Genomic DNA, 17500 nt, shown 5'->3' on the forward strand with positions numbered 1-17500 from the left:
ATCACATTTTTCGTAATTCATAACGATTTCACACCGGTGCTGTTGACTATTGTAGCATGCTACCAATACCCGCCCTGGATATCTACTGTACATGGAGTGTGACATGTTAGGAGAGGTGTTTGTCCTGTACGATTTCATGATGTTATTTCTTGCTGACGTTTAAACTCGAAAATCTGAAACTCGATCAGCAATCTGCTCTCAATGTGGTTGGAAGGGAGCCGTGATCCCCACAAGTTGCTGACTGGAGAGACTCGATCTGGATCCGATTCTGCTGACGCATCCAGTGTCTCGCTCTACAACAGGCTTGTAGACGTCCTAAATCTACGTTTTCTAACGTCTTCGATACCGCCCATGAGTTAGGGTTATATATATGTCTCTTTAGCTGCTAGTTAGGGCACTCAAAACATGTGCGAATATATAGTTATATATTTATATATATTTATTTATATATATATATATAAAAAACCTAAACAATATATAATACAAGGATATAAAAGGACTCCGAAGCGGAGCCTTGTTCACGTCAGACACCACCACATCCAGGTAATGCAAGTGCATATAAATTAAAATCGATTTACACTGAACCAGTTCTTATTTACAGGATAAAATATAATAAATCCACTGTTATAAACAGCAAAGGACCAACTTGAGCTCTAGTGACAAACAGTACGAGGACTCTTGTGGGTACGTAAGGTCATGTGACAGAGAGGAGACACACACACGTAGGCACACGCACACACACACACACACACACCTGCTCACACATGCAGCCTGTATGTGCACACACACACACACCTGCTCACACACGCAGCCTGTATGTGCACACACACACACACACACGCACACACCTGCCACTTAGCTGGTGATGTGACTGAAGACGACAAGGTAGCCGATGTTCCTTTGAGTCTGTCAGTAAACCAAGAGTGAGTGAAAAATAATTTCTAGATGCTTACTAAGAGCTCCATGAAAACCAGTCATGGAGGAACCCCCCCTCCCCTCCCCAGCCCCCCACCCCCCCCAGCCCCCCCCCTCCCCAGCCCCCCAGCCCCCCCCCCCCCCCCCCCCCACACACACACACACACCTTCCAACACACTGTAGTGAAGGACCTTTGGTTAGGTAACAGTATCTCAAGTTCCCTCAGTTCCTCCCCCTCCTCCACTCAATCTCCTTCCTCTCTTTCTCGAGAAATAGTTTTTCCTTTTCTCTTGGGTTTGGTAGAATGACCTCTCAGTGTTCCGTCCTAATAACCTGCAGGGACATCTGATATAACATGTGATCCGAGGATCGGGGCGTGGAGGTAAGAGAGAAAGCGCTTACGTCAACGCCTCGCCTCCCTTTCTCTCTCTTTTTTTTTTTAGCAACTTCCAGCGATTTTCAGTGAGGCAGGTCGTCAGGGCACCTTTCACCATTAGGACTGGGCCTGATTGGAGCGAGGCAGGGGGGCGGGAACATCAGAATGGGTGTGACCCTCGCTGATTTAGGCTAACATGAAGAGCGGTGCTCTTCAGGCAGACGCTGTGAAGACACTTCTGTGGACAGCTTGGAAATCAGGATAGTAACCACACTGAGGGGGGCGAGAGGGGGAAATATTCGTCGCCCGCGGTAACAGTTGGAGGGAAGGTGAAAGAGAGCAGGTGATTTCAGAAAGATGTGTATTTGAGGTTAAAAAAATCAACAGTGAAATCTGACACTTAAATCGACATAGAACATACCTTTTTTTGAAATCCACACATTAAACATATATATTTTTTGTGCTTGGATTGAAACTGAAAGATAACAAGACTGTGCGTCTATCATGGGAATTCATGTTTGTTATTGATGAGTTAGTCCAAGGTTTGTTTGTCTAAAGTTGTTTGTAGTTCTCTATTGCCCAATACACGGAAGACTGTTCTCTGTCGGATATACAAAAGGATTTTGCTCTTCAGCTTTCAAATATTCTTACGAAGAAAAACAAAACAAAAATCACGTACATACTAAAGTGTGTTCAATAAATAAAAAACTAGTAAAAAGACAATAGTAAAAAAGGCACACAAAAGTCCTTTGACAAATGTTACAAGGAAAAAAGTAAACCCTTTTTTTCTCTCACTGGCGATACAAACGCAGGTCCATCAGTAGTTCGTCTGCTGCCTCCTGGCATCCCGGCGCCGTAGAAAGGTCACAAGGTACAAAACTTCTCTCAGTAGTGTCAACGTCACGGACGTCAGTTCGGAAAAAAAGAAAAAGAAAAAACAACCGAACTGTCCCACAATCCTTCAGTTCTCCAGCCGCACGCCTCCTCAGTCCCAGTAATGTTCTGCAGTGCTCAGTTGTTCCTGAGAACTCGCTAGCCGGTTGACTGAAACTCTCCCTCTGCCGGCTCCTAACTCAAGAGCAACACCCCCCCTCCTGGCTCACACGGGGGCCTGGCGGGCCTCGTTCAAAGCACGACTGCAGGATCTCTCCTTGTTCAAACTAGACACGGTGGCGCGGTGCAGAGCCACGCCCCTCCATGCTCTCCTATGTGTCGGTGGGCGAGGCGTCGTGTGTGACGATCTGGACGCACCCCGGCTCCATGGCCTCCTGGCTGTCTGAGAGGTCCAGAGTGGAGCGCGCCAGGCTGTCCTCCTCCTCCTCCTCCTCCTCCTGGCTCTGGTCCTCCTTCTCCGTGCACTCAGAGTCCTCCTCCTCCAGCGTGAGCTCAAACTGGAACTTGTCTCCGCCCTGCCCCCCGTGGCCGTCCACACCCTGGTCGTAGAAGGGCGGGGAGGGGCTCTGAGGGATCATGCTCTGGTACCAGTTGCGGTTGTCCTCCAGGGTGTCCAGGATGTCCTGGGCGTCGGGATGGACCAGGTCCCCCCACGTCTCCCACAGGGGGTGCACGATGTAGTCGATAAAGCCCACCTGGGGAGGGCCAGGAGGGGGAGGGGGGAGTCAGCGTGCGAGTGTGTGTGTGTGTGCGCAAACTACCCCCCAACTATAAGTGCATGCTTGTGTTGATGTGTGTGTTGACGTGCGTGTGTGTGGGTTGATGTGTGTGTGTGTGTGTGTGTGTGTGAGAGAGACCCACCTGGCTCTTCTCCACTGAAGCGGTGTGTTTGTCACACATGGGGCTGATCTCCATGCCTCGCTCCCTCTCCCGGTCGCCCTGGCTGAAGAACTCGTCCATGATGCGATCCGTCCACTGCCTGTACAGCTCCAGGGACTTGGTGGGGTTGCTGAGGTCGGCACAGTGGACCATGTTCCTCAGCACCTGCACCACAACACAGAGGACCATCAGGAGAGGAAGGAAGGAAGGAGGGAAGGAGGGAAAGAAGGAGGGAAGGGGAGGGGGAGGATGAGGAGGAAAAGAGGGGTGGATAACAGAGAGGAGGGAGGGAGGGATGGGGGTGGGAGGGTGTTAGAGTGATGGAGGGTGGGAGGGTGTTAGAGTGATGGGGGGTGGGAGGGTGTTAGAGTGATGGAGGGAGTGATGGGGGGTGGGAGGGTGTTAGAGTGATGGAGGGTGGGAGGGTGTTAGAGTGATGGAGGGAGTGATGGGGGGTGGGAGGGTGTTAGAGTGATGGAGGGAGTGATGGGGGGTGGGAGGGTGTTAGAGTGATGGAGGGTGGGAGGGTGTTAGAGTGATGGAGGGAGTGATGGGGGGTGGGAGGGTGTTAGAGTGATGGGGGGTGGGAGGGTGTTAGAGTGATGGGGGGTGGGAGGGTGTTAGAGTGATGGAGGGAGTGATGGGGGGTGGGAGGGTGTTAGAGTGATGGAGGGTGGGAGGGTGTTAGAGTGATGGAGGGAGTGATGGGGGGTGGGAGGGTGTTAGAGTGATGGAGGGTGGGAGGGTGTTAGAGTGATGGAGGGAGTGATGGGGGCCGGGAGGGTGTTAGAGTGATGGGGGGTGGGAGGGTGTTAGAGTGATGGAGGGAGTGATGGGGGGTGGGAGGGTGTTAGAGTGATGGAGGGAGTGATACGGGGTAGAGTAGAGGAAGCTAAAAGCTGGGGTCATAAGTTACTATTGATCCCTTTGTGGAAAGCTAATATATAGAGGGCTGCCACACACACACACATTAAAACACACACACACACACACAGTAAAACACACACCTGTATTCTGTCGGTGTAGTTGTCCAGCAGCAGAACACCAGAACTGGTCACCTTCTTTGTCTCTACCATGGTCTTCAGATCAGCCAAAAGGCTCATGTGTTTGGACATGTCTGTAGCCAATACCTGGAGCCGGGAGAAACACAATCCAACATCAGCTGCACTGATTGGACGGCACAGCACCCCGCCCCTCGGTTCTGATAGGTCGACGGTGCCGTCACTCACCATGTCGATGACCATCTTCCTGAGGGACTGCCTCTGCTTCTTGGGAAGGTTCTGGAAGATGTCGCAGTTGTCCTCCTGCAGCAGCTTGAAGCCCACTGCCAGGTGGTGGTTCTCCAGGACAGACTCGTCATTGTACATGAGCGCCAACTCCGAATCTGGACGGACACATACACACGTTTGGTGAGGAGAACGTTTTTTCCGCGCTCGCACAGCAAGAACGACTCGGCGTGAGAAAAGCGTTGCAGTGGAGTTTGTGTGAATGCGACGAGAGACTCACTGGTGTTGATTAGGAACTGGTTCGACACTCCCGGGTGGTCCACATCATGGATGGCCGCGGCAAAGATGGCCGCTAAGATCTCCAGATCCGTGAAGACTGCCTGGGAGGGGGAGAGAGGGGGAGAGAGTGTTAGACATCGGGTTTTTTTGCTAGCTCGCTAACAGGCTAGCACGCTAACAGGCTAACACGCGCAGTCTGACAGCTCTGCTGTAGCTAGCTCTCTCTGTTGGGATGCTCTCTTAAGAGGCTAGCTGGCCGGGAGCGGCAGCCAAAGCTCATAAAACATCCAGACAGGGCTGAGCAGGGGCACAGGGAGCGATGACGCCTGGAGAAGCTCGTGTTGCTAGACTGCGTCACGGCACAGTGAAGAGGTATTTATAGACCGGCCTCTGAGAGAAGCTGTGAGAAAGTTGAGGTAAAAAAAAAACTAAGTGGAGAGGAGAGGAGGGAGGGGAGGGGGGGGGGGTGAGGAGGGAGGGGAGGGAGGGTGAGGAGGGAGGGGAGGATGAGGACTACTTGAGTCTGGAGACAGGGAGGGGAAGGGGAGAGCTGAAGGACCTTGAGCAGGGAATCAGGGGTGAGGAGAAGCGTGGGTTAGGGGGGAGGAGGAGGGGGAGGAGGAGGAGGGAGGGGAGGAGGAAGGAGGGGGGGGAGGAGGAGGGTCAGGGGTCAGACTCACGTCCAGAGCGGGGGTGGACAGCAGGATGTGTGTGGACTGAGCTACGTCCGCAGCGTGCAGGCTGTTGTGGTAGGCCACGTCTGAGTGGTAGTGATCCTCCAGGGTCATCATGTAGGCCACCAGCGTGTCGGTGGGGATCTTGAAGGTCTTCAGCAGGTCTCGCTCCTACCAGGGGAGAGCAGGTCCTGTTACTGTCTGTGTGTTGTGTAGTGTGTGTTGTGTAGTGTGTGTGTGTAGTCTGTGTGTGTGTGTGGGGGGGGGGAGGGTCTCTACCTGGAAGATGGCGTACATGATGCAGGTGAGTGGTCTGTGGTTGGAGTACTCAGACACGGTGAAGATGTTAAGGCCCCACTTGTTTAGGTCTTCCAGCTCCTTGGGGTCAAGAGAGGGGGGGGCAGTTAGGTACGTGGGGGGGGGGGGAGGGGGGGGATTCTCACACACACACAGTAACACGTAAACATTCAGTAAAATGACTAAATGTAAACACACACACACACCTTGGAGAGCAGGTCCTCCTTGTCGGTCTTGACCCCGAAGCGTGAGATGCAGCTGGTGGAGAGGGAGGGGCCGTGAGCCACCTTCTTGACCCCGCTGATCTGGGTCATCAGAGCCTTCTTCTTCCTCTCCCGAGCACTGGGGGGAGGGGATGGGATCTCCACATCGTTCTGCTTGTCTGAGGAGGGAGAGAGGGGGGAAATGACGTTCACTGACTCAGCACGTGGTTCATGTTGGGTTTCACTTCGCAGGGCAGTGACAGTCGGACCCTCGCCTTTCTAAACAGAGCTTGACCCAAGCAAGAACACACTCATTCATACATAACTCTCTGCCCTACTCTACCCTACCCTGCCCTGCCCTGCCCTGCCCTGCCCTGCCCTGCCCTGCCCTACCCTGCCCTGCCCTACCCTGCCCTGCCCTGCCCTGCCCTGCCCTGCCCTCACCCTCTCACTCTTTTGCTCTTTCTTTCTTTCTTTCCTATTTAGGACCCCCCCCTTTCCCCCCCAGTCATCAGTCAAGCCTCAACACCTCCAAGCACCCCTGACTCCCAGCCTGGAACAACTGAGTGTTATTCAATTATGGCTGCAGTAATTCAAATAATCACTGCCCCCTCCCTCCCTCCCTCCTCCCCCGTCTCTCTCTCTCTCTCTCTGTCTCTGTCTGTCCTTCAGTCATAATTGAGAGTGGTGATTAGAAATGCTCAGACATGTGCTGGATGGGAAGCGAGAGGAATGAAGCGACCTCCTATTCATTACTGCCTCCCCCTTCCTCTCCTGCTCTCTCTGTCCAGACATCAGACATGCTGCCTGTGCCATCTCTCTGTCTCTCTCTGTCTCTCTCTGTCTCTCTCTGTCTCTCTCTCTCTCTTTCTGTCTCTCTCTGTCTCTCTCTGTCTCTCTCTGTCTCTCTCTGTCTCTCTCTGTCTCTCTCTGTCTCTCTCTCTGTCTCTCTCTGTCTCTCTCTGTCTCTCTCTCTGTCTCTCTCTCTGTCTCTCTCTCTGTCTCTCTCTGTCTCTCTCTGTCTCTCTCTGTCTCTCTCTGTCTGTCTCTCTCTCTCTCTATCATTCTCCAACACTGGGCCCTGACCACGCCCCCCGTAACAACAGTGAGGCGTTGTGAGTATCCCAGTGAATCCCAGCCAGGCGCTCTGCTCAGCTGAGCGACCAGGTGGCTGGCTCTCTCTGGATGCTCTCTCCACTAAGCTCTGGATCCATCTCTATCCCCTCCAGACCCCCCCTCTCCATTCCACCTACACACTCACTACCTCAGGCAGAGGGAAGGAAAGATGGAGGGGGAGGGAGGCAGGCGAGAGAGAGAGGGAGAGAGAGAGAGAGAGAGGAGACTTACAGACAGAGAGAGAGAGGGAGAGAGAGAGAGGAGACTTACAGACAGAGAGAGAGAGGGAGAGAGAGAGAGGAGACTTACAGACAGAGAGAGAGAGAGAGAGAGAGAGAGGAGACTTACAGACAGAGAGAGAGAGAGAGAGAGAGAGAGAGAGAGAGACTTACAGACAGAGAGAGAGAGAGAGACTTACAGACAGAGAGAGAGAGAGAGAGAGAGAGGAGACTTACAGACAGAGAGAGAGAGAGGGAGAGGAGACTTACAGACAGAGAGAGAGAGAGAGAGAGAGAGAGAGAGAGAGAGAGAGAGAGAGAGAGAGAGAGAGAGAGGAGACTTACAGACAGAGAGAGAGAGGGAGAGGAGACTTACAGACAGAGAGAGAGAGGTAGACTTACAGACAGAGAGAGAGAGGAGACTTACAGACAGAGAGAGAGAGGTAGACTTACACACAGATGCACAAACTGGGAAAGGGGGATGAGTCACCAAGATAAGCAGCTCACAGCAGTGAGGGGGATCCCACCCCCCAACCCCCCCCCCACTCTCCCCTCCCCCATGTGCTTGCCTGCCTGCCTGTCTGTCTGTCTGTGTGCCTGTCTGTCTGCCTGTCTGTGTGCCTGTCTGTCTGCCTGTCTGTCTGTCTGTCTGTCTGCCTGTGTGCCTGTCTGTCTGCCTGTCTGTCTGTCTGTCTGTCTGTCTCTCTGCCTGCCTGCCTGCCTGCCTGCCTGTCTGCCTGTCTGCCTGTCTGTCTGCCTGCCTGTCTGTCTGTCTGTCTGTCTGTCTGTCTGTCTGTCTGTCTGCCTGTGTGCCTGTCTGTCTGCCTGTCTGTCTGTCTGTCTCTCTGCCTGCCTGCCTGTCTTTCTGTCTGTCTGTCTGTCTGTCTGTCTGTCTGTCTGTCTGTCTGTCTGTCTGTCTGTCTGCCTGTGTGCCTGTCTGTCTGTGTGCCTGTCTGTCTGTCTCTCTGTCTCTCTGCCTGTCTGTCTCTCTGCCTGCCTGCCTGTCTGTCTGTCTGCCTGTCTGTGTGCCTGTCTCTCTGTCTCTCTGCCTGTCTGTCTGTCTCTCTGCCTGCCTGCCTGCCTGTCTGTCTGTCTCTCTGTCTGTCTGTCTCTCTGCTTGTCTGTCTGTCTGCCTGCCTGCCTGTCTTCCTCGACGGGGGCAGTAGTCGCTGCCCTCTCAGTCCACCTGCTAACAAGCTCACCTGTCAATCAAGCTTCCGAAGACGACGCCCTGTTAGCTAAAGCGCAACAGTCCAGGCTAGCGCCTGCTGTAAAGGTAGGCTTTCCACCGGAGGGGGTGAACACAAGAGAAGGTAAATGACGCAGTGTTTCACAACACGCCTCCACCAAACCCCAGACGACTCGACCAAGATGGAGGCTAGACGAACATCACAACACGCACTGCAGCACTTCCCGCAGCGCACGGGGGGCTACGCACGGACCACTATTGGTTTAGTTTGCTTTTGAGGATCTTCTGGATTTGGGGGAAATCGATGGCAGCTGAATTTGACGTGTGTGTGTGTGTGTGTGTGTGGGGGGGGGGGTCATTACCTAGGAAGGTGTTGGAGATGAACTCGGACACCTGGTTTCCAGAACGACTCATCTCTGAGAGGTGTGTTAGCTCTCTGTTCAACATCCTCTTGAACTGGAGGAGAGAGGAGATAGAAGAGGGGGGGAGGAGAGAGAGGGAGAGGAGAGAGAGATGAGAGGACAGAGAGGGGGAGGAGAGGAGATAGGAGAGAGAGGGGGAGGGAGAGGAGAGAGAGGGGGAGAGGAGAGACAGGGAGAGAGGGGGAGGGGGAGAGAGGAGAGGAGAGGGGAGAGAGGGGGAGAGGAGAGAGGGAGAAAGGAAAGAAAAGAGGGGGAGAGAAAAGAGGAGAGAGGGGGAGAGGAGAGGAGAGAGGGGGAGAGGAGAGGAGAGAGGGGGAGAGGAGAGAGGGGGAGAACAAAGAGAATGGCATCATCAGGTTTCCAGCAGCAACATGGAAGATAGTGAGATCTAGTGACGGAGTTCAAGTAAAACCACCAGCACCATCTTAAATCCTCCAGTTTACATGAGGACAAACCCCATTAATAACATAAATACATTATATCATACAGTATTAAATGACTGGGAAAGAATTCAAAGACTTTTCTAACAACGTTCTCGACATTCAGACAAAAACACAAGCGCTTTGGACATTTATCAATCTTAGCATTTAACACTCACATCTTTATGATCTGTCCTTATTATATGTATCATATAAAATCATATCACATATCAAATGCATATATTATTTGTCCACATTGGTAAATAAATAAGGGTAAACAGCTGGATGTAACCATGCCGATATAGGTGGCAGTTTGTAACCATTCCGATATGGGTGGCAGTTTGCGTTAAGCTACGTGGTTTCACACAGGGAGACTGCAGTGACGACAATCTGGGTTAACACCAGCACTAGCACCAGCGCTGCAGAGACCCAGGATGGACAGGATATCTGAGCACACAGCCTTCACCCCCCCAAGCACACACCACACCCAGCTCCATCCAGCCCACACACACCACAACAGCAGGTCGGTCAACAGGTCGACATCATTCGATTGCCCCCCTCCTGCATCCCCCCTCAGAGAACAGCCTCTGGAACAGCAGCCTACATGGCAGCAAAACAAGCGTACCTTGATGTAACCCCAGGACACAGAGAGCAGGTAGTTGGCTTCAGGCATTTTGGCTGTGGTTTTGTCTCGCCTACAGAGAGCCAGCAGCAGCCGAGCTGTAATCCACCGCACGCAAACAGAACCACACGGACGCGCGCACGACTAAACCAGAGCGGCAGATGAACGGGAAACCCCCCTCTTCTCTCCTGCTCTCGGTTCCTCCTCGCCTCAACGGCTCACACAGCGGCAGAAAGACAGCTTGCTCTCTCTCTCTCAGCGTTGGTCCGGCTTTGGGGCTCCATGGCTGGTGGTCGGTGGGGGGGCGGGGGCGGCCGCTGTAGCCAGACTAGGGAGCTGCGTCCTGGGAGAGGAGATCCAGAGCACTGGAGGCAGCGCAGCACAGGGAAGGGAGAACTCTGAGCACGGATGAATAATTGAAAAGCAGGGGGCGGAGAGAGAGACTATTGGAGGAGAGAGAGAGAGAGAGGGGGGGGGGTGGAGAAAGAGAGACCACGCTGCGATGCTCATCTGACTGGAGGGGGGGTTCCTCTACAGTTTGTCTCGCTTCACCGCTCACTGCTGCAGCTCTCTCCCTCTCTCTCTCTCTCTCTCTCTCTCTCTGTTTCTCTCTCTCTCTGTTTCTCTCTCTCTCCCTCTCTCTCTGTCTCCTTCTCCCTCTCTCTCTCTCCCTCTCTCTCTCTCTGTTTCTCTCTCTCTCCCTCTCTCTGTCTCCTTCTCTCTCTCTACCTCTCTCTCTCTCTCTCTCCCTCTCTCTCTCTCTCTCTCTCTCTCTCCCTCCCTCTCTCTCTCTCTCTCTCTCTCTCTCGCCCCCTCCTCCCCTTTTCTGTTTTTTTCGGGGCTCTAGTCTGCCAGCCCAGCAACATGCTTCATGCAGCACACATGAGGAGGGGGGAGGAGGAGGAGGAGGGGGGAGGAGGAGGAGGGGGGAGGAGGAGGAGGAGGAGGGGGGAGGAGGAGGGGGGAGGAGGAGGAGGAGGGGGGAGGAGGAGGAGGGGGGGAGGAGGAGGGGGGGGAGGAGGAGGAAGGGGGAGGAGGAGGAGGGGGAGGAGGAGGAGGAGGGGGGAGGAGGAGGAGGAGGGGGGAGGAGGAGGAGGAGGGGGAGGAGGAGGAGGAGGAGGAGGGGGGAGGAGGAGGAGGGGGAGGAGGAGGAGGAGGAGGAGGAGGAGAGGGGAGGAGGAGGAGGGGGGAGGAGGAGGAAGGGGGAGGAGGAGGAGGGGGAGGAGGAGGGGGGGGAGGAGGAGGGGGAGGAGGAGGAGGGGGGAGGAGGAGGAGGGGGGAGGGGGGATCCAGGAATCAGGGTGCCCCCTCTCTCCATCACTTCCTCTACTGCAGATATTCCATTTCATCCTGCTCCTCCCTTCTCTTCCTCCCACCCACGTAGGGAATGCCTCTCATCCTAAAAGCACAAGTGCTGCTGTGCTTTCGGCCATTTTTACTGATAGTGTGTGTTTGTGTGTGTGTGTGTGTGTGTGTGGGGGGGGATAATCTTCCTCAGTAACAGGAATGGGAGCTGAGATGGGAACACGTTTTTAGGAATGTGAACGCCTGTGTGTGTGTGAGTGTGTGTGTGTGTGTGTGTGAGTGTGTGTGTGTTCTCTCTACATTATCTCTATCATCTACTTCTGTAATGTCTCTGTTACCTGATGTTTTTCAGGAGGGACAGCTTGGAGGACTCAGAGCATGTTCATCATCCACAGCCCATAATAATATTAGAGGTTGCCGGGGTGTTTGCGACAGGCTATTTTTACCCCGGCGAACAGAGAGAGACGAAGCAAGGGATATGGAGGGAGAAAAAGAACAAGAGATTGTAGGTAATTGCATCCTTCACCAATTTAGGTGAATCTCTCCCCCCCACCCCCCCCTACCAGACGCCTGGACCGTGAGCACCAATTACCAGAACATCCTGACGCCATGGCAACAGTGTCATGTGACTGCTGTGTTGCAGCAGTGCAAGGGTTCCCCTTCGGAAAGGCGGGAGTCGTGAGGACACACACACACCACACACATACCACACACACACAGCTCGGCAACGCTGACTGAAAATCGCTGGTTCTCTCTCTCTTTCTCTCACCTGTCAGCAAGCTTCATATCTGGCCCAGTGTCTGGGAATCAATGGCCAGTCCTTGGAGCAGGTGAATACAGCCACATGGAGCCCGACCTCAGACACCACGTACCCAAACATGTCATCTACAGAACCACCAGCATCTACACACTGCTGCGGCTGCACAGTATGCACACCCAACAGCAATAGGGAAATATATTTGTTTCCAATGCTTTCGTAATATTGGAAGATTTCCATGAGGACGTCGGAAATAAACAGTAATAACAGTAATAAACAATACGTTTCTAGCTAGGGACGCCCTGTTTCTAAATGTGAGAGAGACAGAGAGAGAGAGGGGTTAGGGTTATTTGTGGTTGTTGATGGGTGGGATTATCCTCTGACTGCAGAAAGAGAGAGAGAGGTAGAGAGAGATGGAATGAGACCAAAAAAGATGGGGAGAGAGCGGGGAAAGAGAAAAGGAAAGGAAGAAGGTAGGGAGGGAGGGTGAGAGGGAGGGAGGGTGAGAGTGAGGAGACGTAGAATCCCTTTTTATATAATCTTTTTCTGCATCACATATGAGAAAAAAATAACAGCAGGGGTCTGAGCAACGTGTCAGAGAGGAGTTCACACGCCCCAGGCAAGAAGGAGAAAGGGAGAGAGAGAGGGAGAGAGAGAGAGAGAGAGAGAGAGAGAGAGAGGGAGGGAGGGAGGGAGGGAGAGCGCAAAAAAGCTTAAGAGAAAAATCTGTTTTTCTCCTCCACTGGAGAGCAACAAGATGCAGCATGGTTATTTGAGATTCTTTCTCTTCCTCGTCTGCAAGAAGAACCCACACGAAGCACACCTGCCCAGGCCTGAGTGTACGTCCACTAGCACACCTGGAAAGGGGCAAATCCAGGTTCCCACTTTTGAGGGGACTTAGTCCCTAGATAAAACCTATTATTTTTCCTGTGAGCAAAACTAGGGGGTCTGGGGGCATGTTCCCCCAGAATACATCAAACAATCTCTCTCTCTCTGTCTGTGTTACCAAGCAGGCATAGCGGGAGCGGAGGTGAATGGCATTTCATTCTGAAGGGAATTAAGGGTTAGGAGTTTTTCATTCAGAGAGGTTGATTCTTACAGACAGGCACACACACACACACACACACACACACACACACACACAAAGGAAGTCCTCCATTAAGGGTATGCAGGCTTGCAACATGTTCATTCATTCGTTCACAGGACACTGTGTCATCAGATCATATCACATCAGAACCTTTCGAATGCCTGCATAGTTTCCTTTCATTCCTTCCTGCACACTGCAAAGTCTCATTCCTTCGAGGACACATCATGCTGTTCCCCTGTCGGCCACTAGTGGGCACTGTGTACCCGGGCCAGACTGACAGACAAACATAAAGCTGGCGTGACTGTTAGCAGAGCAACAACTGTAGAGCTGATCATGATGATTTGAGATCTGGAAGCTCTCTACCACCCTTGACTAGCCGAGGTTGTCAAATGAGGCACGTGAGCGCTTCTATTGCGTTAAGGGGGTCAGATGGCTGAGCGGTTAGGGAGTCGGGCTATTAACCAGATGGTTGTTGGTTTGATTCCCGGCCGTGCCAAATGACGTTGTGTCAAGGCTATTCACCCTACTTGCCTCTGGGAAAATGTCCCTGTACTTACTGTAAGTCGCTCTGGATACGTTCGTCTGCTAAATGACTAAATGTAAATGTTACCTAGGCCAGACATTTAGGCTTATTCAATATCAAATGGGAATGATTCAAGTGGTAGTCATAGCTCGACTAGCTGATTGCTCTCAGTGTCCACTTCCTCCCATCTGACGCAGGGTGACCAGAAGAAGGGAGGGTGACATAACCTTGTCTGAGATGAGGAAGGATGTGTGTGTGTTTGCTGAGAAGCGCAGCTAATAAACCGGATCAACCCACAACCCCTCACTGCGTCTGAATCACTCGCCCGCCTCGCTGTCGCCACAGGGACGCTGATCGACGGCTGCGCGCCTACAGTCGGTGTTCAACGCTTTCCGAAGGAAAGGTTAGGAGAGACCGCCAAGAAAGCTTCGGGGGGGGGGGGGGGGGGGGGGGGGGAAGAGAGAGAGAGAGAGAGAGAGAGAGAGAGAGAGAGAGAGAGAGAGAGAGAGAGAGAGAGAGAGAGATATAAGGGCAGATCACTCGACTCGACGTCTCTGCTCATCTTAAGCCTCAAAGTTCAGATGTGGTTTGCCTGTCTGTGCACATCAGCCTGTCTGCATATCTGTCTGAGCACAGCATGCCTGTCTGTCTGTGCCAACCCTAACCCAGGGCCCTTAGTGTGGTGGAGGTGGTGGGCAGGAGGGAATTGGACCCTGGAAAGTCGAGTATTGAGGAACAGCCCTCCTGGACACTCCCCAGTCCCTGAGTGACCTGGAGTCTCAGAGGGAGACGATGCCTCGGAAGCTTGGCATGCTGCCATGGAAACTTCTCTCCTCATTAGAAACACTCTGCCGTGTTCAGAGACCTTGTGAGGCTCCAGATGACCAGCGCGAGAGGAAGGGAACTCGCCTGAGTTGCTTCTTGTGTCCTGTCACATGTCTTACTTTTGTATTTGTTTATTTATTATCTGACGGAGGTGAGTGCGGTCTAACAGTCTGGTTCTGTGAGCAACAACACCCGCTGCACTCAGTAACAGCGACGGGTTCTTCTCAGCGACGGTTCACCTCAGGGAAACTGTCGAACAAGTTACCAAGCAACAACTGAACTTGAACCTAACTCAGAAACGACGCACACATTTCATTGTACAGCGCACACAACTTTAACCAAGCCACAACGTCAAACTGACGGAAAGTTCTCAATTGTGAAAGAAAAAACTGTTTGAAAAGATTCAGAAGACAGACTAAGAAGTCAACGGGCACCAGCCGGCCGTCACAAACACAACAAACAGGTCAGGTCTGATCTCTGTTCTGCTCAGACACGCAGAAGAGACAGTGTAGGAGTATATACTGGCCAAAAGAAGCCTTCAGATCCCATACAAAGACCAATTCCTAAGAATTAGCTGAAGTATTGAAACACTTGGCAAAAATACTTTGTGAAAATACCTCCCACAAAAGTTGAGCTAAAGTTACACCAGGACAGAGAAGACACGTTTAGCAAAGCCAGCACCTTCAACACGATTTCAAACAAAGCAACAACAAAAAGATCTCCAAAATTCCCTAAAAAGTTCCAAACGCTAAATATTGAACCTTGTGAAACATACCTTTCTCCAGCCGTTCAGCTTCCCTATCTTTCTGTCTTTCTTCTCGAGGTAGCAGGCTCCCATGGTGCAGTGGACAGGTTGGCCTCAACACAGTAGACTGATGTTCCTGACGAGGTGCAGCGCAGTGTATGAGCCAGAGAGTGTGTGTGTGTGTGTGTGTGTGTGTGAGAGAGAGAGAGAAAGGGCCGAGCCTCGTTCGTGACGTGTGTGGAGGTTGAGAAACACGGGCGCTCCACTGACTCACTGCTCTCACGGTCCTGACTACACTGGCTCACTAGCTGACTGCTGTGTGAGACTGTGTGTGTGTGTGTGTGTGTGTGTGCCTGAAGCACACACCCCTATCTTGGGGTAAGTCCGCCCTCCCTGCCGAGAACCCTTTGCTCTCTCACTCAGCCCGTCTGTCTCTACCCAGAGCTGCAGCTACTGTACAGGGTAACGTTTACACTGCAAACACACGGAAAACATCCATAAATCTAGCGGGACATCCTCTTCTTGTTGGTGGTTGAAACAGCGGCTTCCTCCATAAGCTGTTCTGCCCTGGTGGGTTTTGATTTGACCTGTTTAAAAGCGAACCAGGTGAGAGTTGACGGCCACCTGGAGGAGATATGGGGACCCTCTTCAAGGCCCGCTCTGCAGCCGTGTGTCTGAAGTGCAATGGCATCACGCGCTAAGCAGACGCAATCTGAGACGAGTCTCTCTTGAGAAAGCTGTGTTGGTTTCACCTTTGGGCAAGGAGTTGGGAGAGAATGCCAGAGACAAAGAGAGTAAACTTAGAGATCTCTGGTTTGGAAATGCTGTCGCGTCTTTAGGAGTAAAGTTTCCAAGCTTGATGCAAGCCACAACAAAAATGAGTTTGTGTTGAAAAAAAAAAAAAGTCTCTTGCTGATTGTTGTGCAACACTCCAGTTTACAGAAGCAACAAGTCGGGGGTACTTTTCCTATGAGGGATGGATATCAGTATGATCAAGAGTCTCCAGTCGTGCACACACACACACACACACACATTCACACTTAAATGGTGCACATATCAAGTCCGATCGCAATTTCAAACACATGGTGGTTCATACCTATTGTCACTGAACATTCATGTTGTCACCAGAGCTGGAACACAGATGGACGTTGATGACAAGATAACCTGTTCTTACAGAATGCAGACGGTGACAAGAGCTTTGCAAAACTCTTGTTCTTTCTTATCACTGGACATGCATGCATACACACACACACACACTCACACACACAGAGCTGTCTGAGTCATGCTGTATTTCAGGAGTGTGTTCTGTCCAGCGGTGACGATGGACTGATATCAGTGTTTACGTTCTCCCACTGGGACCCAGACAAAGTGCTTCCAGAGCAAAGCTGTAGAAAGCCTTTATCTATCCATTATCAGGGGGAATGATTTGTACACTGACTCAGGGCTGTGTGAGTCCTTCTCACTATGTGGATCAGTTCTGCATCAGCCAGACAGACACACACACAGACAGACAAATGTGTGTTCTAGTATGTTCCTCTGTTGTCTTTGGGAAATGGCCCCCCCAGTCCTGCCTGTGTCTTGACGACAGCAACGGGACCACCAACACGCCCCAAAGGCATGATGGGAAATCTATTGTAGTCTGGCTGAGTAGCGGGACCATGAAGACAGGAAGCAGGAGTCCCTGACACACACACACACACACAATAAAAACACCCAAATTAACCCATTCTAAATCTTCCTCCCCATGTTTGTTGTGTTGACCCACAGCTAGATCGCTGAACATCCTGTTGTCCAGCTATCAGAGAAGTTACAAGCTTTACCCCAGAGGCGTCTCACAGTCCTGTCTAACCACAGAAACACCCATCAACAACCACAAATAACCCTAACCCCAACCCGTGACCCATGAGAATGAACTTTTTGCCCAGAAGTAGTAACCATTGCCTCCAAATGACCAGTTGCACAGACGTCACCCAGGTCGACGGTGGATCAACAGTCGTGACCTTCCGTGACCTTTCAAGCCTCGAGTCTGGTCATCCAGCCAGCCTGCATGACCCTCCTGCTTGCCAAACACTGGCAGGGTGAGAAGGGGCAGTCAGAGCATAGTGCTCTCCTACAAACACAAGAGGTAGCTCAACCCTGAAGCTCAGGAGAAGACACTTCTCTTGAAAAACCAAAGTAGAAAAGTAGAACCGAAGTAGAACTGCCAGCATGACAGTTACATTTACGTTTACTCATTTAGCACAGTAAGTACAGGGACATTCCCCCCCGAGGCAAGTAGGGTGAAGTGCCTTGCCCAAGGGCACAACTTCATTTGGCATGGCCAGGAATCAAACTGGCAACCTTCAGATTACTAGCCAGATTCCCTAAGCGCTCAGCCATTATCTTTGCAGACGTTCTACACGCAGCAGCCAACAGGAGAGGGTTTGGAATCTGTGTTTAGCAGAGTCGTATTCGTTGGCAGGTGTTTGCTGGGCTGGTGAGGTGAGCGCAGGCTTGCGGGTGTTCTCCTGGGGAGGTGAGAGGGGGAA

At 52.2% G+C, this 17500-nt stretch overlaps 1 protein-coding gene and 1 long non-coding RNA gene across 6 annotated transcripts in view; both read right to left on the reverse strand.

The window, feature by feature from the left end:
• The window catches only part of LOC146221411 (uncharacterized), a 1306-nt gene extending 312 nt beyond the window's left edge, over window positions 1-994 (reverse strand). Inside the window, exons 1-2 of the long non-coding RNA XR_014750740.1 lie at window positions 837-994; window positions 1-795 (exon numbers count right to left, since the gene is read on the reverse strand). The exon at window positions 1-795 is cut by the window's left edge and continues 312 nt beyond it. This is a non-coding gene — a long non-coding RNA (uncharacterized LOC146221411). The remainder of the gene's footprint in view (window positions 796-836) is intronic.
• Window positions 995-1636: 642 nt separating this feature from the next.
• The window catches only part of pde4ba (phosphodiesterase 4B, cAMP-specific a), a 112503-nt gene continuing 96639 nt past the window's right edge, over window positions 1637-17500 (reverse strand). For all 5 annotated transcript variants that reach the window (XM_084692425.1, XM_084692424.1, XM_084692428.1 and 2 more), the window contains 9 exons: window positions 8630-8723; window positions 5748-5923; window positions 5524-5622; window positions 5251-5415; window positions 4572-4671; window positions 4295-4449; window positions 4073-4195; window positions 3048-3230; window positions 1637-2881 (listed from right to left, as the gene is read on the reverse strand). In XM_084692425.1, coding sequence (XP_084548551.1) covers window positions 2498-2881; window positions 3048-3230; window positions 4073-4195; window positions 4295-4449; window positions 4572-4671; window positions 5251-5415; window positions 5524-5622; window positions 5748-5923; window positions 8630-8723 — 1479 coding nt within the window. In that variant the 3' untranslated portion in view covers window positions 1637-2497. The remainder of the gene's footprint in view (window positions 2882-3047; window positions 3231-4072; window positions 4196-4294; window positions 4450-4571; window positions 4672-5250; window positions 5416-5523; window positions 5623-5747; window positions 5924-8629; window positions 8724-17500) is intronic.

The sequence above is a fragment of the Hypomesus nipponensis genome, chromosome 26 (genome assembly GCF_054491055.1).
Source record: "Hypomesus nipponensis isolate SF chromosome 26, ASM5449105v1, whole genome shotgun sequence".
Taxonomy (NCBI): Eukaryota; Metazoa; Chordata; class Actinopteri; order Osmeriformes; family Osmeridae; genus Hypomesus; species Hypomesus nipponensis.